This window comes from Homalodisca vitripennis, chromosome 8, assembly GCF_021130785.1.
Source record: "Homalodisca vitripennis isolate AUS2020 chromosome 8, UT_GWSS_2.1, whole genome shotgun sequence".
NCBI classification, from domain to species: Eukaryota; Metazoa; Arthropoda; class Insecta; order Hemiptera; family Cicadellidae; genus Homalodisca; species Homalodisca vitripennis.
In genome coordinates, this window is record NC_060214.1 from 128,927,894 (window position 1) to 128,951,379 (window position 23,486).

At 36.7% G+C, this 23,486-nt stretch overlaps 1 protein-coding gene across 1 annotated transcript in view; it reads left to right on the forward strand.

The window, feature by feature from the left end:
• The window catches only part of LOC124368395 (nose resistant to fluoxetine protein 6-like), a 55,579-nt gene that overhangs the window by 26,046 nt on the left and 6,047 nt on the right, over positions 1 to 23,486 (forward strand). The window contains exons 2-11 of the mRNA XM_046825703.1: positions 4,968 to 5,186; positions 5,548 to 5,726; positions 6,089 to 6,279; positions 7,461 to 7,534; positions 7,657 to 7,850; positions 10,492 to 10,652; positions 11,539 to 11,707; positions 12,174 to 12,364; positions 17,882 to 18,020; positions 21,881 to 22,070. Of these exons, the coding sequence (XP_046681659.1) occupies positions 4,968 to 5,186; positions 5,548 to 5,726; positions 6,089 to 6,279; positions 7,461 to 7,534; positions 7,657 to 7,850; positions 10,492 to 10,652; positions 11,539 to 11,707; positions 12,174 to 12,364; positions 17,882 to 18,020; positions 21,881 to 22,070 (1,707 nt within the window). The remainder of the gene's footprint in view (positions 1 to 4,967; positions 5,187 to 5,547; positions 5,727 to 6,088; positions 6,280 to 7,460; positions 7,535 to 7,656; positions 7,851 to 10,491; positions 10,653 to 11,538; positions 11,708 to 12,173; positions 12,365 to 17,881; positions 18,021 to 21,880; positions 22,071 to 23,486) is intronic.

Below are 23,486 nucleotides of genomic sequence, written 5' to 3' on the forward strand. Positions count from 1 at the left end.
TGTTGATTCTTGTAATAACTCGTTTTATGATTTCGTGTTGTAGGTTTTGAAAATAAGTAGTAAGTGAATGTTTTATCTTGCTTAAAATAAAATAAAATGTAACTTAAACTGTGGGGGTCTTATGAAGCAATTCAAATTTGAATCGCTCACTAAATTAGATAGAGTAATATTAGACATCTCTAGTTTTCGCCACTATTCTTCTTTATATAATAACTTTTAAATGATGTGTCACTTGCTAGGGGTTCCTATTTAAAAATTTTGACTTACCCCCAAAATACCATATTTGGGAAGGAGTCAAAAATGTTCATACAAAATATAACTTCTCAGTTAGTCATATAAATATCCCTGCATCTCTAATTATAAGAAAGTTAACAGAGGTGTGAGACTTTTAAGATACCCGGTATAATCTTAGAGTTAACAACTACGTTGCTTTATAACCAAAGTAAATGTATAAGAACATAGTTAACATTTAAAATTAAATACAATAATATACATACCTTTCATTTTCATAACTTCGTAAAAATACAGATATTTGGATGAGTAAGAGTCGTCAATATACAAAGGTATCACAGTACAATAAATATGTTTTTTGTATAGCTGTCTAAAACAGTCCTACACAATTTTCATTCTAATTAAATTTTTTTTTAATGCTAGACTTATCCCAGAATGCTTTTTTGGGTTTACAGTAATCTCTGTATATTTTAATATACATTTTAAAAACATTTATACAGATAGGCAAGCATCTGTAACCACTCAGTCGATCACACACAAGAAAATGGGGATAGTTGATAACTTCTGGTGTTATGGAATATGGTGTGTGAGGAAATTATAAGGCACAGACGGATTTATAAATATCCCAGAAGAATTTTGGATACGAAATCTGTGTCCAAGACTTCCTAGCTACTTACGGACACTTACGGGGCAATTACAGAGCAGCCAGAGAACACGAATTATGTTGTCAGTATCGAGAAACACGCACGCTCAATAAAGGGGTCTCCAATTATGACAATTATCATTACATATTCTAATGTGGATTTACTCTGTACACCAACTTATGGATATCAGAAGCCTACCAATTGAAAATAAGGAATAAATTCCCAAAACTTGTGTAGTTTTCACTATTATATTGCAATCGAGTGTATAGAGCAAAACATACTCGTAATGCACAAAAAATAATAAATTACAAAATTTTGGTAGATTTGAATAAATTAGACTTTGAAAATTATAAAGGGCTTATACTCAAAATTGAATTATTGTAATTGAATATTATTAGTACTGTATTAACATAAATAAACCGGATATTCAGTGACAAGAAATAAACAAATGAAAATATATACTGCACACATCAATACAAAGTTTAATAACAAATAACATTGTCAGTGAAGCTATTTATAATAATAGGGTTTATTAATTTTTTTATTTAAGTGTATATTTCACAGATAATATCATTTTATTTTAATTTTTAGAAAAAAGATGACGCTTGAAGAAACAAAAATATACATGTGTTAGTATTGTACCAAAAAATAAAGATTATGATAGCGTATTACTTTTGAAGATATTTAATTTTTAATAATAATATTTTATGATAGTTTCGTATATACTGATGAAAACTAAGAATAATACTTCAGATGAACTTTTTTTAAGAAAAAGGAGAAGCCGTTCTCCTTTTATGCCTTATTCTGCCCGACCTCATGGGCCACTGGCCTGTGCGAGGATCTTATCAAACTGAATAAAAGGGAGAGTCGATACAGTACAAGGTCAGATCATTATAATTGTCTTGTGAATTCCAGGCCGTTAATTTATTAAAATTGGATTAGGATTCGTCAGTAAAAGGATGTTATATGCAAACATTCTAAACAAATAATAATAATTTATAATTTAAAATCAATTAAATTCACAGGAGTCACATGTTTATTGATTCTACGACTTTGGTGCTGTCGAGACGGCATATTAGAAAGTATATGTTATGTAAATTGAGAAATTCGGCTCTCTTTGTTTCAGACTAGGACCAATGCAACGACCAGAGAAAGCAATGCTATATCGGAACTACTGCATGTAGGCCACTCTTAGAGTTCGGTACACGGTTCTGCGCACTGTAGGTTAAGCGGATGACGCTTGTATGTTGTCCCAGTCCTGGGAGAAGTGAGAACGGGGAATATCGGTCGGTACTAACACCTAATGCAAGCTCTACCGGAACGCTCCGTGAGAAATTCTCTGGTATTCCGCAAGGTTGAGTAATTGTATTTAGGCTACATTAACCCTATCCTCGGTTCCCTCTCTATCTGTTGCACGAACGGATTCAGGATCAGAGGGAATTACTGGAAAGGAATATCTCCACATTTAAGGCTTTGATAATGTTCCATTACAGGTGAATAAACTTCAACAGTCCGTACAACTTCGCGATAAACGAACAAATAGTAAACATATACTAATCTTCACTCCTAGGTTTTATCTGCACCAATAAATTAGAATGTTTAAAATTGTTGTACTTCATTACAAGTAGTAAATTGTGTAATACTTGTTGGTGTAACGAAGCAAATAAAATAAAATTACTTTTGATGTTGAAACGATAATAAAAAGTTAATGTTTGTGTTTAAATTATAGTGATTCAGATTAAAATGGGAAATAACTGCGACAAAATTAGATAAAATGAAATATTCTATTACAATACAACTTTATGAATGAATTACAGTTTTACTTAACCCACTACTTATTAATAGCGCACACGCGAATACAAATTCTACGAACTATAGACGGCATTAAGTGCTAACACTAGGTCGGTCAGAGGTTTTCAAGGCAAGGGACATTTTTATAAGAACCATATAAGAGTTTTAAGTACTTAGCTAAGTTTTTAATCTAATCTACACATTTACTAAAAACGATCTAGCGGGGAGCTGATAGAATGAAAATATAAACATAGATTATATGTGGATCAAAGGCACTCCAGCTTATTCAAAATTATGAAATAATATTACCCAGAGGGAATTGCAATCGACAACGTTCAAATAGGCTTAACTTAAAAGCGTGTGTTTTTATGAAGAGTACACAAGGACAGTGAAATATGTGTTAATTTCACACATACATTCTGCAACTTTATTTTGTATCCTTTTACATAATAAACTATTAATTGTAAACTAGTTCATTATGGCAGATTTGTTACTTATCTAAAAATACAAAATACACATTTGTTTAGTCAGTTTATATTCAGTTAAAATGTAAAGTGTCCATCATTTGAATACACAACTAATGATCATTTGAAGTATTATGTAACTCAATATAGTTTAGTGTCATTTCATAAACTAAAATCCACAGAGAATAAATTAACAATTTTACGAGCTAGTTGCGGTGCTAGTTAAGTTGAGTTGATAAACACGTATCTCTATGCATACTAACACATGCAACACAGATGTAACGTTTGGTAAATGGATTTCAAACCAATCAGCCCGAAATGAACAAAGTGAATGCAATACTATTAATTTACATTCATTGCAGGAATATTCTATCAACATTTATTTGATGTTTCACAACACGGTTATACCCGGGATACGTAATATTGTTCAGACGATAGGTCACTGTTGAACTGTTGATGGACACAAAACAGACTTGACGGATCTTGACAGATCTTGACGTGACAGGTTGATGGTGACGTCATGTCGCGTCGTGCTGTTTGGATGTTACAGAATCGATGACCGGCCTGCGGGAACCACATTTAACTGAACACATTGTAATACAGATCATGACCTCTTCTTGCGAGATCATGGTCATATAGAATCTGTCAGCTATATAATGGTGGTACTTTGTTATTATCTGGAGGTCACTACTGTTTTAACAATTTTTCTTACCGGAGAACTAAAAAACTGCACTATTAGAATCAAACGGATTTTGTTTGACATACCACGAAAATTACATATTATTTTGGCGATCCGTTTGAAAATCTAAAAAGGTGGACGATCTGAGACGTGATCTGAGGTCAGGATCGGACGGAAATGCCCCTCTCCGTCACGGGGGCCGGCCTCCTGGTGTGCGGGCAGGGGAGAGGTGCGTCTGTCACAAGATAGAGGTTGCAATTTTAAAATTTAAAGTTACTCCCTTCTACTCCCATTTCAATAGGGAGGAGGGGAAGTTTTGAACCTCCAAAAAAGTATTTGAATAAGTTTGATAAAGATTGTACATCGATATATTTCTATCCGTTTGAAATATATCTAGGTGTATCAGTACTTAATTATTTACACCCTGTATATGAGTATATAATTATATATATATATATATATATATATATATATATATATATATATATATAATTTCAATATAAATTGAATCACAAAACGTACTTACTTCGCCGGGACTCGAACCTGGATCTCTCACTTGCCGGGTGAATGTGTTACCATTACACCACAGAGCCCTTACTTTTTACGATTCAATTATTTTGTATTTGGTCGTATCTGTCACATATGCGTTTGAATAACCAAACTATCATACAATCGGGAGACCAAATACCTGTCAAATGCCTTTTATGTACCTGTACGTTAATTAATTTAATTTATGTAAAGAAAATTATGGGAAGTGAGAGATCCGGGTTCGAGTCACAGCGGAGCAAATACTTTTTGTGGTTTAATGTTTATTTAAATTAAATTTGGCTATCGCCATTTATACAAACTTTATTAATATATATATATATATATATATATATATATATATATATATATATATATATATATATATTAAAACACACAGACACACACTCTCACACACACACACACACACACACACACACACACACACACACACACACACATGATTTAAATATATTTAAAATTGCTAAATGTGATAAATTATTAATTTAACAACAATACTAATGAAATTGAAATGTTTGGTGATGTTACGAAAAATATTACCAAAGGTTCTAAATTTGTAGATTTGCTGTACTAACGAGTGTACTCCTGACAGCTCTACACTTATCTGTGCAGGACAATATGACACAAGAGAGCGCCAGACCGTGGAGGTGCTGCCTGCTCAGTTTAAGACTCTACGGAACTCCATTCTGCCCGATCCCGCCCTGTACGAAGAAGTCATGTTCCACGTCATGTCCTACGTGGCTCCCACGGACTCTGCTAATCCGCTCTGCAGCAACCACAGTATACGCTACCAGGAGGCCTTCCTGCAGGATCAACTCTGGGCGCTCAAGAGTAAGTCATGGGATTCTTCGCTAGTTCGCTTAGTTACTGTACAGTTTTATAAAAAATGTACAATAAAGAGTAGAATCATGTGCCGAAGTTTAAAATTTTCAATGTAGATTTTCAATATAGTTCGTTCAAAATGCACTGCTCTTTATTAAATTTATTATGTACAAATGCAGTACAAAGCCACACATTTTAATGTTCTTTGATTTTGATATAATGCATATACACAACTACTATAAAACATTAAGGGCGTAACTAATTATGAATTACATCTTTCGAAGTCTTAACAGTTTTACAGCCGTTAGAAAATAACAAAGTTTTCATGGGAACTCGTTTAATTATTGCAACCCACGATTTGTACTTACAGTGATGGACGCCTCCTCCAAGTTGGGTGACGGAATCATCGAAGGCAATATCCAGGGACTTGGCAGCTACGACGAGTGTCTCTCTGTGACAGAACCCCGAGGACAGTTCAGGGGACAACTGTGCGTCATACAGACTCGAGGCGTGTTACCTCCTGTCGTGGCCAACCCCGCCCCATCGCAGGTGAGTGTTGTACGTGAATTAAGCTAATGATACAATGTCGGTTTTGGTAAAAGAAACTAGTGATTTGAAAAATCTTCCAAGATATTGGTTTCCACAAATGTATTTTCTAATTGATGATTATCAGGGTTGACACCAAATCTGTACAGATCACTTTCTAACCATCACGTAGGTGGATCACTTGCATTGGCAGCCCCATTGCATAGTGTGGTCCTGTCAGTCACTTTTAGGATCCTGTAATTATAAAATTGAACCATCTCAACATTGATAAAGAGCCTACTTTTGACAAGTGTCATCGACTTGCTATAAAAGTGATATACGGTTAATACACACGTCTTGTTCTATAACTGAATATGATGTTCCAGTATTCTCTAATACCCGCCCTGCCCTTGGACATGACGATGTCAGTGTGTGTTCCATCCACCTGCTCTGTGGCGGACATCAGGGCTCATTGGCAGCAAGTCGCCTCGGAACTCAACATCACAGTCGATCTCAGCGACTCAGACTGTTCCACCAGGGGTGACATCCGGCCTGGAGCTCACACAAGAACCGCTCTGTGAGTAGATCTCGGTACACCCCCAAACCATCTTTTCAAACTTCAAATTTGACCTAGCATCAAAGTTTTAAATGTTATAGGAATTATTTGACCATTTATTAATGAAGATTGTTCTCCACAGCAAGACCAGAACATCTCAATATAATAATTGTAAGATAGCTATCGTGGAAAGGGTTGTTCAATGTGAATGTTAACTTTATCTCCAGTTCATCTTCCTCTTAGTGCAGCGTCTGGAATCCAACAATCTTCACAGACATGATCATGGAATCTGGAGCCATGTTAGTCTGAAGAGATTAAAAAAGTTTGGCGACGAGTATGCTCTATATAAACTCTTTATATACTTTTGATATCAGAGACAACTAAACTACTAAAACAAAGAGTAATGTAGGTGATGAAGTATTCTCATTGTTTCCTCAGGTGCACAACTGAGTGCACGTTGATGTTTTAGACACAGTATCTAAGCACGTTGGAGGAGCAATGTTTTCTACACTTAATGTAGCTATGTTGAGAAGGACAGATTCAATGTGAATGTTGTCCAGAGTCAAGTATATGGCAGTCGGATTCCAGTCGCTACACAAAAGAGGGCGGTGAACAGGAGTTAAACTCAATATTCATATAATATTTGGGTTACCAATGCTTGCACACCGTGTGAACGAGAAAACCTACTATATTACCTACATTACAGAACATTGTTCGAGCAATGCATTTTTTTAGTGCATTAGTCAGTGTTAAACTAATGTTGAGGATATAAACAGAACCATGTTGTTCAACAATTTATCAAGATTTGTCCTAATCAAGGACTTCATAGAAATAACAAACCTGCCTTACCAGTAATGTTTCTACAAACATTTTGCCTTTTTAATTATTGTATTCAATGCTCTTCAAACATTGTTACATTTTTAGTATTAGATAGAGCATATAGAGCTCATTTTACGTATTATATGGTATGATTGAAATGTTTAAAAAAGGTGTTATGTATTGCAAATGAAGAACGAAAAGAGATGAATAATGAACGATTAAAAATAACAACCAAAATAATAAAATTAAAAAAGTACTTCATTTTTTTGGAATTTATTACTATTCCACACACGCATACTAAAGATTGTTGATTTTAGTTTCAATTTAGCGAGGAGTATATTTTAAAACTGACTCTGAAAGCAAATAATCCTTTCTGTTTTAAGGTTTATAATGGCTGTCCTGATTATCCTGTTGATTGGAAGCACTGTGTACGACTACTCCGTCAATCATCAACCCAGTAAGGATATGTTTTACTGATATATTTTACTACAATGATACTATCCTTAAAAAATTCAAATTCTCTAATTGTTAATGGACATTAATCAAACTGCTGACAAACTAAAGATCTGAACATTTCAGCTAAGGAGAGAAGGATTCTCCTGTGTTTCTCTGTCCACCACAACCTCCAGAGGCTGCTGCAGACAGACCAGGGAACAAACAGGCTCAGTGTTCTGGACGGTATCCGCGTCCTCGCTATATCCTGGATCGTGCTGGGTCACCGCTTCGAGCAGAATCTCCAGTTCCCCAACATGACACTGATTAATTTAGAGAAGGTGAGTGGGTTACAGCATTACTACTGTAGTTCATGTCAAACATACCTCATTAGTGTTCTGGACGGAATCCGCGGCCTCGTAATATCCTGGATCGTGCTGGCTCACCGCTTCGAGCAGAATCTCCAGTTCCCCAACATGACACTGATTAATTTAGAGAAGGTGAGTGGGTTACAGCATTACTACTGTAGTTCATGTCAAACATACCTCATTAGTGTTCTGGACGGAATCCGCGGCCTCGTAATATCCTGGATCGTGCTGGCTCACCGCTTCGAGCAGAATCTCCAGTTCCCCAACATGACACTGATTAATTTAGAGAAGGTGAGTGGGTTACAGCATTACTACTGTAGTTCATGTCAAACATACCTCATTAGTGTTCTGGACGGAATCCGCGGCCTCGTAATATCCTGGATCGTGCTGGCTCACCGCTTCGAGCAGAATCTCCAGTTCCCCAACATGACACTGATTAATTTAGAGAAGGTGAGTGGGTTACAGCATTACTACTGTAGTTCATGTCAAACATACCTCATTAGTGTTCTGGACGGAATCCGCGGCCTCGTAATATCCTGGATCGTGCTGGCTCACCGCTTCGAGCAGAATCTCCAGTTCCCCAACATGACACTGATTAATTTAGAGAAGGTGAGTGGGTTACAGCATTACTACTGTAGTTCATGTCAAACATACCTCATTAGTGTTCTGGACGGAATCCGCGGCCTCGTAATATCCTGGATCGTGCTGGCTCACCGCTTCGAGCAGAATCTCCAGTTCCCCAACATGACACTGATTAATTTAGAGAAGGTGAGTGGGTTACAGCATTACTACTGTAGTTCATGTCAAAAGTACCACATTAAAATCATTAAAATTTTGATAGAATCCATCTCTAAGTGAAGTTCTGATTGTTTGGATGACAATACCTCAGTCCGATCAAATAGACCCAGTTCACTGCAAGGAGACGATAATAGCTGCGAGTCTCTCTCTTAGTCGCAAAGGTCATGTAGAAAGATCAGCCTGACTACTTTATTGTTATGAGATATACGAGTAATTGCTAGTTTTCACTAGCTTAAATGGTATTGCGGTTGAAATCGTGACAAAGAACCGTCCATTTTGAGGAGTGGCAGAAAAATGCATTTATACACACAGTTGGCCTGCCTGTAGTGTAGAGGTAAACTACCCGCTACCAACCTCCTATATACTTCAGGATCCTAACCCGGAAACAGTTTGTCACATTACTTCCGGTTAGTTCTGAAGCTCGCGTGAGTCTACACCGCGTAACGACATAGATCAGCCTGTATTACGTGATGGATGTCCTGGATGAAGTGCGACAGACACCCTCAGATCCTGACCACTGAGAACCACTTGGCAAACCGAGTCTCCTGCATCAACATTGCGTGTTGCCTCGTGGCCGTCTACCACCGCGAGCAGCGGACTCTGCTTGGCATTGCACTCTTCCGATTTGCATACGATAAACTTCTTTGTTCAGCGTATATGGCCTCACCTCAGCTCTTGAGCTCTTGAGAGCATCTACCACGGCTGGACCGCAAGCCACTGACGTTGGCCATAAGTCGACTAAGGTATTGGAGCCCCTCCAGGTCTGCCTACGACACTTTCTACCCTCTACACTACTGCTTTTGTTCAACGGTTTCGTGGGTAAATGTGCTGGTGGCTTCATTCTATTTAAAACAATTCCTATTATAAAAAAACAAATTTCCAACCAGTAAAGCGTTTTAGTGAAGTTCCAACTTTTACGCTGCAGTTAATTGTCATATTTTTATGTTTTGATTACCCTTAAAAGTAAAAATCAATACATTTTTTAATAAATTCACTTTGCTATGTCACTATTTATTACTTTTTCTTAAAAATGTAAAATTTATTCACATTATATATTTTTTAATCACGTAAAAATTAGTTTGTAGTATTTTTAACGAACAAGAAATATTATTATTACCATATTATGGTTATTTAAGACAGAAAATCACCTTGTGATGAATAAAAACTAGTGATGACAATAAATAAAAGTTAAAAAAACACTACACATACCACGCGGATAAATAAAAGAACAAGCAGCACACCTTTGCCGCAGTGCCGGGGGCCTTCTCTCAGTCGGTTACTAATTTATGCTGAACCTAACTTTTCTCCCGACCAAAATTTTCTCTTCCTCCTGATCTCAGGGAGTCTTCTTTGTTACCACTTCATTCAACAGCGAGAGAGGGGGTGAATAACTCACTCTGCTCCACTTTAATTACAATAATGATTCTTGACTCGTGTTCCAATGTTCCAGTACACAACTGCATGGTTCATGTCTCCTATCCTTAACATGATGATGGCTGTAGAGCTGTTCCTCCTACTCTCAGGGTGTCTCCTCTGTTACCACTTTATTCAACAGCGAGAGAGGGGGTGAATAACTCACTCTGCTCCACTTTAATTACAATAATGATTCTTGACTCGTGTTCCAATGTTCCAGTACACAACTGCATGGTTCATGTCTCCTATCCTTAACATGATGATGGCTGTAGAGCTGTTCCTCCTACTCTCAGGGAGTCTCCTCTGTTACCACTTTATTCAACAGCGAGAGAGGGGGTGAATAACTCACTCTGCTCCACTTTAATTACAATAATGATTCTTGACTCGTGTTCCAATGTTCCAGTACACAACTGCATGGTTCATGTCTCCTATCCTTAACATGATGATGGCTGTAGAGCTGTTCTTCCTACTCTCAGGGTGTCTCCTCTGTTACCACTTCCTTCAAGAGCGAAAGAGAGGAAAGCAATTCAACCTGATCCACTTCTATTACAAAAGACATATCAGGTAACTGGAATGTACTATATTTTAAGAGTAATTATAAACAATCATTAAAAAAGTTTGAAATTTTCAAATTTTAAGATAAGGTAATTTAACAAATCCAATAGCATATGTACATGTGTAAAGTTTTAAATTACATATATATATATATATATATATATATATACATAATATATATAAATATATCATAAATAAATAAATATATATATATATATATATATATATATATATATAATTTAACACTTAAAACAATGAGTTATATTCTTAAGTATATGTTTCAAACATCCATTTTTCTGTAGGTTAATACTAACGAGGAATGTGATAATAGTAAAATTATACTAAAATCTACACTGAATTGGCGGCCAATCCTAAACTGGATATCGGCATCACCATCGCGTCGCATTGACGTACCATTAAGAACTATAGAAACTACATACATCATAAACCATCATTAGATCGCACAAGTTATGGAGTCCCTCAATGATCCGTTCTCAATCCAATTCTTTTCATGCTTTATTTTATTGAAAAAACTCTTAGCTGCCACACAGGGGACCATGGAGTACGCTAATGAGAAGTTTTTAACAAAACGCTGTTGTTAAAATAAACACTTCCACAGCCGCAATATAAAGATAAATCCTTCAAAGCATAAATTTTTCATGTATAATTAAAATATGTCCCCAGAGAAGAATTCTACTCCTCGAAATTCCTTGGATAAATTCCTGTTTTGACACGGAATATTCACATAAATTAAGTTTGCTCAAATTTATCGAAGGTTATTTGCGCTTTGACGCCTGTAGTCAAATTCAGCCCATACAAGTTCTGGTGGGCTGGTCTCTTGTACATCAACAACTACGTCATTACTTGTAACTTTACCTGCTTACATCGTATCCAGATTAACCCCTGCTCTAGTCGCCGTGATGGCGGCCGAGGCCTGTCTCCTCTATTATCTCTCGGATGGTCCGCTATGGAAGCGCCTGATCGGCTACAGGATGAGCTCCTGCCTCGACTACTGGTGGACCGGTCTCTTGTACATCAGCAACTACGTCAACCCTTACCGCATAGTAAGTACAGAAATGTCGTCACAATGGAATCATCTCTTGACTAGGATTTAGTTAGGAATAAATACATTGCGAGACACTTCGTATTATCGCTGAGCCTGATTGTAAATTAACGTTCGTATACAAAACAGTACTTGTATGAACTTGTTTTCTTTATAATTCTGATCGTTAACAGGCTGTTTTGCACATATTTATCCATAAAGGACGTAATATTTAAAAATTTTCTTTTCATATATGTTGAATTCTCCGCTCTTTCAACAAAGAAATCAATATTGAAATATTCTAGGATTAAAAGAATTTTACAGCTCACATCATTTTAAAAATATTGATTAAGAATTGTAACTGATTTGATATTACACAGGTTTGAGAAAAATGATCAAAAATAATAACTTTGAATACGAAATTTGTTGCCTATATTTACACAATAAGTAATGTAGTTGGCACCAAGAGTTATGTATCCTTGTTACAGTGTGTTCTGCAGACTTGGTATCTATCAGCAGATATGCAGCTGTACATGCTATCCCCACTGCTGCTGCTGCCTCTAGCTCGGTCTGCTAGCAGGGGATTGGTGCTGCTAGGAGGCTGCTACCTGGCCACCACCGCTGCTGCCTTCGCTAACGCTTACTACCAGGCACTCCCCGCCGGGTCCACCGTTACAATGTACGTAATACAGGGCTCGGGTTCCCCATACTATAGTTACCACTGTGTTGTTTTATTTCATATAATTCTGGTAAACCTACATATTTACCAATTCGATAGATGTCCCCTATCAGCCCTAACTTTATTTATACATTTGTACGTATAAGGTTATTCATCCAAGGATTGATGAAATAATTAAATTTTGTTTGCAGAAATCTCTCTGATAGAGTACCTTAAACAATCATGAGTTCAGAACTATTCTTTTACACATTTAAGAATGACAAAGTACGAGTAATTTACTAATTTAAATTCAGTCACCACCTCATAGCTCTATAATTAATTAGTTGTTAATAACGAGCTCCTGAACAACCAGGATCACTAAGTTTAAATTATTACAAAGTACGAGTAATTTACTAATTTAAATTCAGTCACCACCTCATAGCTCTATAATTAATTAGTTTTTAATAACGAGCTCCTGAACAACCCGGATCACTAAGTTTAAATTATTACAAAGTACAAGTAATTTACTAATTTAAATTCAGTCACCACCTCATAGCTCTATAATTAATTAGTTGTTAATAACGAGCTCCTGAACAACCAGGATCACTAAGTTTAAATTATTACAATCTAAGAAGACTTGGTATTCAATGAGTATTACACTAATATATTATTAAAATTTACGAAATTTTAAGTTTATTTTAAGGCTTTAGGTTTAGAAACCTTCCTCAGGGAAGGATAAAATTAAATAATATTCTTTTTTATTTACAAAAACTAAAAATTTAGAAATACTTTTAAATAAAAACGAAATAAAACACTTTAAAAATTAAAATTAAGCTGTTATTCCAATTAAAAAAAGTTTAATCACTCCTAAAAATTGAACTATAAAATTGTAATAAATTCAGAAATAATGTTTATACTGAGTAAAATGTTGTAAAGCAACGATTCAATTCAATTATATGTGGGGCAATTCGACAGTACGTATGCTTAAAGTGTAACCTGAAATCTTTAAGAATCTAAACACCACAAGGTATAGGAGTAGAGTTCAGTCTCCTACACTGGCTGGGATGAGAGTATGGGAAGAGAGAACGAAGCTCTCACTCTTGTACTGAGTACACTGTATGGCCCGTACCAATAGACTGACTACTAAGGCATGGAGAGTACCACCACTATGCTATGCGCTTCGGCGCATTTTGATTTATTTCATCATAACTATACTGAATCTCCCATACTTAAACACAAAATAAATTAAGTGTTAAGGTATTGCATATTTTGGTAACTTATGAAGTGTCTGATGGTTTTTCCTACTTACACAATTTATTACGTAGGACGGTCCCAGAAGTGAACACCAATATTCCCCAGTTCTACCAATCGCAACACAAACAGAATCCGTAATCTGCCTGAGCCTTTGTCTATGTGTAAGAAGTCTGAACGTATCAGTTATAGCCAGACTCTCCGCTTCCATACAAGCGACAATATATCGCCCTTTGGTGAAGAATCGCATTAAATATTCTACGTCTATCTTTTGCAACTCTACTAAGACTAATTATAGTTTTATATATTTGTTTGGCGTCCAAATAATATAAAGTCCAAATGTAATATGATGCTAAAGTATGAGTACCTGTTAACATTTCTTTTAAAATTTTATTACTATTATAATCACATGTTGTATTGTATTAAGTTTTAATTTATTCAAAATAAAACTAACCATAAATATGTCAAATTTATTACCTCCGAGTGGCGGTACTTTTTTCTCCAAGTGGCGGGACATTTTTACTGATTTTGTATGTTCGTTCGCAAAAGAAAATTTATATAAAATCCTGTATATTATATAAGTATGACATATCATACATCGATTTAAACTTCATAACACACAGAGTAGAATGGTAATAATATGAAACACTTACCTTGGATTGGTGTAAAAAACCATTGGGTTGAATTCCAAAAATAAAAATTCAAATTTTTTTGTTTTATATTAGGCTGAGTAAATGTTCCTAAACTGAATTTTTTAACACAAATCCAAAATAGCCATTTTGTTTAAAATTTAATTCTGAACAAAAATATGTATCCGTTATATGTATTATTCCTAAAAACAACGCACTATTTGCTGATCGAAACTTTTATGTACACGTTTTTTACTGCATTTTAGTCAGTATCAGAGCCAACCTCATTCCTCATCATTCTTCCTGGTTTGAGAGGCCTCCAATAATGTTGCAGGTAAGGGAAACACTCCCTATGAACCCCAAAATTACAAGTTGGGCACCAGAAGTGACTTTTACCCCATTTTTTGGTGTGTACACACACTGCACAATGTCTGGTAAATAAGCAATCCCGTGAAGAAGACCTACACTTGGTCCAGGAGGTAGTACACTAGGTGGATGAACCGTTTGTAAGAGTTCAATGAGTACCAGCATATCTAAATACTATATCAAATTAAAGTTTAGAATCTGGTCTTTCTAACCATACCTAATATATAGCGTTTAAGTCGCGGCATAACATCGGAAATACCGGAACAAGAGAGGCTTGCGTTAATAGACGCTAGAGCGTCTTTGCCACTCGCGAACGAGATTTAATAGACGCTGCAGCGTCTTTCACCACTCGGAGGGTTAAATATTTATGTACATATATTATTATAGAAGTGTTTTATTTTAAGTATGAATTTAGCAGCAATAATACGTCCCTTGAAGATGTTGCTACGGAAGGGAAGTACTTAGATATGGAGCAAGAACGGTGAGAACAACTTGAAGCAGGTAAAAATCATCACCTGCCCCCTCGTCTTCACTGGAAACCCTCAACAGGAACACCTCAACACATTTGATCGACACTCACTCATTATTTAAACTTTTAAACTCTGAATCTAAATAATAAGGTAATTGCTGAAGAAACAAGGAGAGATGTTAACCTAAATCTAATATTGGAAGTACTACAACGCGTAAAATGTATTCTGTTTAAACACATGGTACCATGATAACGAGTTAAACATTCAGTATGGGTGTCTACTCAAAGGTTGGAAAGTAATGATCCCAAACTGTTTTGTTAACTATGTCCCTCATGAACTGGTTATATCGCATACTGGCCAAAGATGAAGGCATTATCGTGGGGTTATTGTTAATGGAAATATGGAGAAGGATATTGAGGATATGGTACCTTCTTGTCGGCAATGTGTGGAAACTAAGAATGTGCCACCACGTAATGTTCATCCGTGGGAACAGTCCTCTAGCACTTGGGAAAGAACACACATTGACTATGCAGGTCCTACTGGTGAGCAACAATATCTGATAGTTGTGGATGCCTTCCCGTATAGAAACAATCACTTGGACAGTGATTGAACTTAAGAAATTATTTTTTTATATTCGATTTTCCCGATGTGTTAGTTTCGGATGATTTGCCTCACAATTCGCTTCTCATGAATTTAAGGATTTTGTAAGTGCTTATGGCAGAAAACAGCAACCTACCATCCCATCTCAAATGGACAAGTGAAAAGATTCCAGACTTTGAAGAAGAGCATACTCGCTATTGCAAGAAAGAAGGGAACTTTACAATTTAAAATACGTAGATTTCTCTTGTATCTTCGACAAACTCAGAACGCGACTGGAACTTCATCGTATCACGTAAAGTTTAGAAGAAGAGTGAGAACAAATCTTTCTTTACTGAAACCAGAGTTAAACAGAACTCGTAATTACAAAGATATTACAGTTTGAATCCGGAGAGTTCTAATGTTTGGAGTCCAAGTGAGAGAACATAAGACGATTAGAAGAGTCAGAACTGATGATGGGCAGTTATAGAGAAGACATACTGACCAGGTAATCAAGTGTAAGGTACTACAACAATATTAGAGAGGGACATGTTACCAGCTGTTTAAAAGTTTATTGCTATTACAATCACATGTGGTTTTTATATTGTAATTTACTCAGAATAAAAATAAGTGTTCTATTTTAACGTTAAGTATATAAAATTACCAGAAAAGGTAATACAATAATGGTAATGGGACCGTAAAAATTTATTATTTTATATTTATAGAAAGCTAAATTTAGAATCGCGCAAACACAGTTGAGGGAATATGGGAGCGCACTGGAATATTTACAGTGGCAAATGAATTCGTACAATTTACCGGAGTAGTTTCTGCTCAGCTTCACAAAATGCATTAAAGTAAATATGCTAAAATATTTCATGATGCATCAAGCTAAATTACACGTTTGTTTACATGTGCTCGTGTTTACCCATTAGAAGATAAAAATATGCACATGAGATCTTACGGGTTCTGTTATAACATTTCATATAATTATCCTGAGTGGACGTAGAGGCGCAAGAAAATGTAAAATTATTATAATTAAATGTACAAGACTTAATTATTTAAAGTGTATGTTACTCATAACAACTAATTACTAGAGAACAATTCTGTTAACTATGGACGTTGACAATAATACACGCTACTAGTGAATACAAAGAACTCATTATAACTACCATCGTTACCGACTGATTTACCGATGACGTCATGAACTTCCACTCACTATTAACATCCATGCAGCATCGTATCTGTGATAATCTAATGTCGGCTGTCCGTGCTCATATTTTATGTTCTGTGTTTAATTTAAACGCGTGCTAATACGAGTATCTAATACGTGTTTCATTATTAAAGTAAAAAGAAAATTCAGTATTATGAATAGATGTTTTTCTATGTGCTGTGTATTTACATACTTATGCATGTACACTTTTTCGTGTTATGACAAACTTTATCTCAGTTTGAGAATTGCATTAAATATTTGCAGGGTAATACTTAACTATTTATGGTGAAATTCACGAAAAGTTGTTTAAATTGAAGAATATAAAAGTGCGCATTTAAAAATTGTAGTAAATGAATTAAAACTTTAGATATATTTCCTTGTTTAAATAATTTCATACCTCTTCTGGTTTTCCAATAATGAAATATTTTAACCTTTCCATTTTATTACTCATCCATTTTATATTTCAAATAATCAACTATTTAATATTTATATTTCAGAAATAAAATAAAATATAAATACGTAGAAACTGTGCGCCTTCAATCACATTGTATGTAATAGCTAATACGTCCGACAAACGGTTGCGTCCACTACAGGATGGCAGTACTTCATGTCCCTAGACAGTTATTGTGTTATTAATTAACAGTATGGCTGATATTGCTGAACAAATAATTAAAACAGAGTGAATTATTACAAAATTATTACTCATGGGAACTGTTTTTATAAAGTGGTCAGATGTACTCGTCCCTGATCTGACATTGGTTTAATTTAATAATTACAATATTGATATAACATTAAATATTATTTGGAAGATAGTAGAAGATTATCATTAAAAATTTTGATGAAGACTGGATTCGTAAGTCTATCTATGGAACATTGCATCACTAAATAATAAAATACCTTTCCAAACGAGGTTTAAACTGTGGATGTTTAGATGAGCAGTAAATTCATTGCATGGCTTTTGATAAATAGTTTTCAGAAATAGTTAAAGAAATAAAAAGCTAACAATAAATATCATTTAAATGGGTTTTTGTTCCAGGGAGAAGAAGACTGAGCAAAACCATGGGTTGGAATACGTGAAGACCCATGTAAGAGCGGCATCTTGGCTGACAGGCATAGCCTTGGGTTACATCCTTCATAGGGTTCGGCAAGGATCATTCAAGTGGACAATGAGCAAGGTACACATCTTGTATTCAAACTTTAACCAATTGTCACCAGTAACTCTCTGTACTGGATTGTGTTGTAAATGGGTTACATCCTTCATAGGGTTCGGCAAGGATCATTCAAGTGGACAATGAGCAAGGTACAGATCTTGTATTCAAACTTTAACCAATTGTCACCAGTAACTCTCTGTACTGGATTGTGTTGTAAATGGGTTACATCCTTCATAGGGTTCGGCAAGGATCATTCAAGTGGACAATGAGCAAGGTACAGATCTTGTATTCAAACTTTAACCAATTGTCACCAGTAACTCTCTGTACTAGATTGTGTTGTAAATGGGTTACATCCTTCATAGGGTTCGGCAAGGATCATTCAAGTGGACAATGAGCAAGGTACAGATCTTGTATTCAAACTTTAACCAATTGTCACCAGTAACTCTCTGTACTGGATTGTGTTGTAAATGGGTTACATCCTTCATAGGGTTCGGCAAGAGTCATTCAAGTGGACAATGAGCAAGGTACAGATCTTGTATTCAAACTTTAACCAATTGTCACCAGTAACACTCTGTACTGGATTGTGTTGTAAATGGGTTACACCCTTCATAGGGTTCGGCAAGGGTCATTCAAGTGGACAATGAGCAAGGTACAGATCTTGTATTCAAACTTTAACCAATTGTCACCAGTAACTCTCTGTACTGGATTGTGTTGTAAATGGGTTACACCCTTCATAGGGTTCGGCAAGGGTCATTCAAGTGGACAATGAGCAAGGTACAGATCTTGTATTCAAACTTTAACCAATTGTCACCAGTAACTCTCTGTACTGGATTGTGTTGTAAATGGGTTACACCCTTCATAGGGTTCGGCAAGGATCATTCAAGTGGACAATGAGCAAGGTACAGATCTTGTATTCAAACTTTAACCAATTGTCACCAGTAACTCTCTGTACTGGATTGTGTTGTAAATGGGTTACACCCTTCATAGGGTTCGGCAAGGATCATTCAAGTGGACAATGAGCAAGGTACAGATCTTGTATTCAAACTTTAACCAATTGTCACCAGTAACTCTCTGTACTGGATTGTGTTGTAAATTTATAAAAACTGTAACAGTGTGAAATCAGTCCGTAGTTGTAGCCACATTTTATTTGCTGAGCTTTTATTTTAGTCTGTATGTCAGTCTGTCCGGACGATATATTGAGAAAGAACTAAGATACACTAATGAAGTTTTGCTTCAAGGTTCATTACTATACACGCAACTTTCAGGTGAATGATGGTACATGATACTCCATAGGATTTGGATAAGCGTAGGTGAAAATGTTTACATTGGTCTAATGAGTAAAATCATAGTTAATAGTCAAGTGTTTATTGCGGAGACAAAAACGTCATAACATAAAACGTCGTGTATCACAAACGTCAAGTAGCTAATAACTTTGACACAAGTGCTGTATCGAACTCTCATGTAGTTTTTACACCTCAAATCTGGAAAAAGTCTTCGAGTTATACGCCATAAACTCGCTCTCGCTATAAAACACGTTCGAAACTAAACGGCGTTTGCAACGAATTTAAATGCTTCGAGCCGTAGACAAGTATTAAATTTTTTTGGACAACTGTTGTCAAGATGAACCCCTGCCTTTGAGGACAAACGTGCATGAACTACTGTCCTGTGTTTTCCAGTTCGGTAGTTTTCTCTGCCTCTTGTCTAGTACGAGTGAACATCTCGTCCGATGGTCAAGGTATATTTAAACACACAATGATATGTTGTGTCTAAAATATAGAGACTTGGCAGAGTCAACAATTGCAATCTTTTGAAGACTAGTCTATACGACTCCATTAATTTTAGATTTGAAATGATGCGTATGGCTCATTTATGAAGTTTTAATGCTATCAAAAATTGGATTCTTGTACATGCGCCCGCACACGAGATGTGGATAAATCAAGCCATAATTATCCTTCATCATAACCTAAATAGGGCAGTATTTAGCTAGAGACCTCGGAACATAAATGCATAAGGCTAATGTGGAGGAAACGTTATCGATATAAACATTCCATGTAAAACCTTGATGTAGATCAATTTCAAAGAATTTAGAGGAACAGACTACTTCTACTATGGCATCGTCCAACATGATGACAGGTCCATATTCGCAGTTTGTCGAGCGCAAAGAAAAAATTAGAACATCGGGTTTTTAAGACTTTGTGTTTAGATTGAGGCTTTGAAAATGCTGGACGCAACTTTTTACCGCAATAAAGGCTTCTTGTTATAAAACTAATTTTGTAGTTTCATTAAAACAGAGTTGAAGTATCAGCATACTGCACGATTCTGCCTTGTGGTAGTGATGATTCTATGTCATTGACATAGAGCATGAAGAGAGTAGTATAGATAATGGATCCTTAGGGGATTCCATAACACATTTTCATTGAATTAGAAACATGGTTTGAAACCTAGACAATTTGAGATCTGTGACTTAAAAATGAACTATGCCACAAGAGAGGAATGTCTCGGATGCCTTGAGACCCCAGTTTGTCAAGCAGCGTAGGATGATCAACACAATCTAATACTTTAGATAAATAGAGAAACACACTAATTGTGATTTAGACCTTCTAAGCCATCTAAAATTATCTCGAATAGAATCACAAATACGTCTAACGTCGATTTAACCTTTATTATAAATTCAAATTGTTTCTTTGAGAGCTCATTGTATTTATTAACAAACTGAAGCAATCGGATAAATTTTTTTTTTAAATAGTCTATACTGGCAAAATCGAAACAGGCCGATAATTATTGATAAGTGTTGGGTTGTAGTTTGCTTTTAAAAATTTGAATAAGTTTTGCTATATTTAGGAGTGAGGAGAAACCCCATGTGCGAAATGACAGATTAAGTAATGCAGTCAAAGTTTACAATATGCTTGGAGTATTGCTTAATAAACAACATTGATATTACATTAAAATCATTGCAAATTTTAATGGAAGTTGCTAAATGATTCTATCCACCTCTTCCTTAACGACGGGTGTCGGGAACATTAAGATTACTGGACTTTGACTTTACATGGGGTTTACTTGATGTGCTGATGAGCGAGGTCTCTTTCACAGGTTACAAACTTGTTAAATTCATTTGCCATCTCAGTCTCATCATCCACAATCAATTTCCTCCAATTTTAATTTTCTCCAATTTTTTTTTTGGAATTTTGGACTTCCGCTTGAAATTTTCCCCACTGATTAAAGCTTTTTGACAAATGCGATCTGAAATCGCTGTATTAACCACAGAACTGCGATATTAGGAAGGTTGGAAATGATATGATCTATAGCCGATTGTGTCATTAGTGTTATTTTGTGGGGAGTTTGATTAATAAATCAAGATAAAAAGACCTTACTAAGTCGGCTACATGATGTCAGTAGCCGTTTGGAGAAACAGCAAAGTCAGTGAAATGTGTAATAAAAACATTTTTTTCCGCAATAACTGTATGACACCGTTGTTTGCTAGTCTGTTTTTGCATTTTTATTTACATTTTGCATGAAATGTGCATAAATTATATATAAAATTATAATTAAATTATAATACAATTATTTTTGTTACTTCTATTATTGTTACATTTATACATAGTCTACTTACGCTTTCCCTTAAGAATATTATATACTTAATTGATCATTGTTGCTCTTGTTGTTTACTGTTAATTTGTTATTGTTTTAGCTGTTTTGTTGATCTGATTAATTTATAGTTATGACGTGGATGTAATTTTGTTAAATTTATTGATGTAAAGAGGTAGTCATCAAGAAACCAAATATTGTAAAAAAGGGTGAATTGCCGTTAATTGTAATAAATAAATAAATATATAAATTGTAAAATGTTATCCCCGTATTTAAGCAATAATTTACAATTGTTCCAGCTCACAGCGACACTTCTATGGTTTGTGGCTGTTGGTATGTGTGTAACCTCGGTGTACAGTGTAGCACCTTTCCAGTCCCTACAGTACCGGTACAGACCTGTCGTGGATAGTCTCCACATCGCACTACACAGGAACCTCTTCTCCCTCGGGGCCTCCGGGGTTATACTGCTGTGTGTCTGCGGTAGAGGAGGTGAGTATCCGGGTCTCAGGAGCTAAACATACATATATGACCTCGGTGTACAGTGTAGCACCTTTCCAGTCCCTACAGTACCGGTACATACCTGTCGTGGATAGTCTCCACATCGCACTACACAGGAACCTCTTCTCCCTCGGGGCCTCCGGGGTTATACTGCTGTGTGTCTGCGGTAGAGGAGGTGAGTATCCGGGTCTCAGGAGCTAAACATACATATTTGACCTCGGTGTACAGTGTAGCACCTTTCCAGTCCCTACAGTACCGGTACATACCTGTCGTGGATAGTCTCCACATCGCACTACACAGGAACCTCTTCTCCCTCGGGGCCTCCGGGGTTATACTGCTGTGTGTCTGCGGTAGAGGAGGTGAGTATCCGGGTCTCAGGAGCTAAACATACATATGTGACCTCGGTGTACAGTGTAGCACCTTTCCAGTCCCTACAGTACCGGTACAGACCTGTCGTGGATAGTCTCCACATCGCACTACACAGGAACCTCTTCTCCCTCGGGGCCTCCGGGGTTATACTGCTGTGTGTCTGCGGTAGAGGAGGTGAGTATCCGGGTCTCAGGAGCTAAACATACATATGTGACCTCGGTGTACAGTGTAGCACCTTTCCAGTCCCTACAGACCGGTACAGTCCTGTCGTGTACAGTCTCCACATCGCTCTACACAGGAACCTCTTCTCCCCCGGGGCCTCCGGGGTTATACTGCTGTGTGTCTGCGGTAGAGGAGGTGAGTATCCGGGTCTCAGGAGCTAAACATACATATGTGACCTCGGTGTACAGTGTAGCACCTTTCCAGTCCCTACAGTACCGGTACAGACCTGTCGTGGATAGTCTCCACATCGCACTACACAGGAACCTCTTCTCCCTCGGGGCCTCCGGGGTTATACTGCTGTGTGTCTGCGGTAGAGGAGGTGAGTATCCGGGTCTCAGGAGCTAAACATACATATGTGACCTCGGTGTACAGTGTAGCACCTTTCCAGTCCCTACAGACCGGTACAGTCCTGTCGTGTACAGTCTCCACATCGCTCTACACAGGAACCTCTTCTCCCCCGGGGCCTCCGGGGTTATACTGCTGTGTGTCTGCGGTAGAGGAGGTGAGTATCCGGGTCTCAGGAGCTAAACATACATATGTGACCTCGGTGTACAGTGTAGCACCTTTCCAGTCCCTACAGACCGGTACAGTCCTGTCGTGTACAGTCTCCACATCGCTCTACACAGGAACCTCTTCTCTCCCGGGGCCTCCGGGGTTATACTGCTGTGTGTCTGCGGTAGAGGAGGTGAGTATCCGGGTCTCAGGAGCTAAACATACATATGTGACCTCGGTGTACAGTGTAGCACCTTTCCAGTCCCTACAGTACCGGTACAGTCCTGTCGTGTACAGTCTCCACATCGCTCTACACAGGAACCT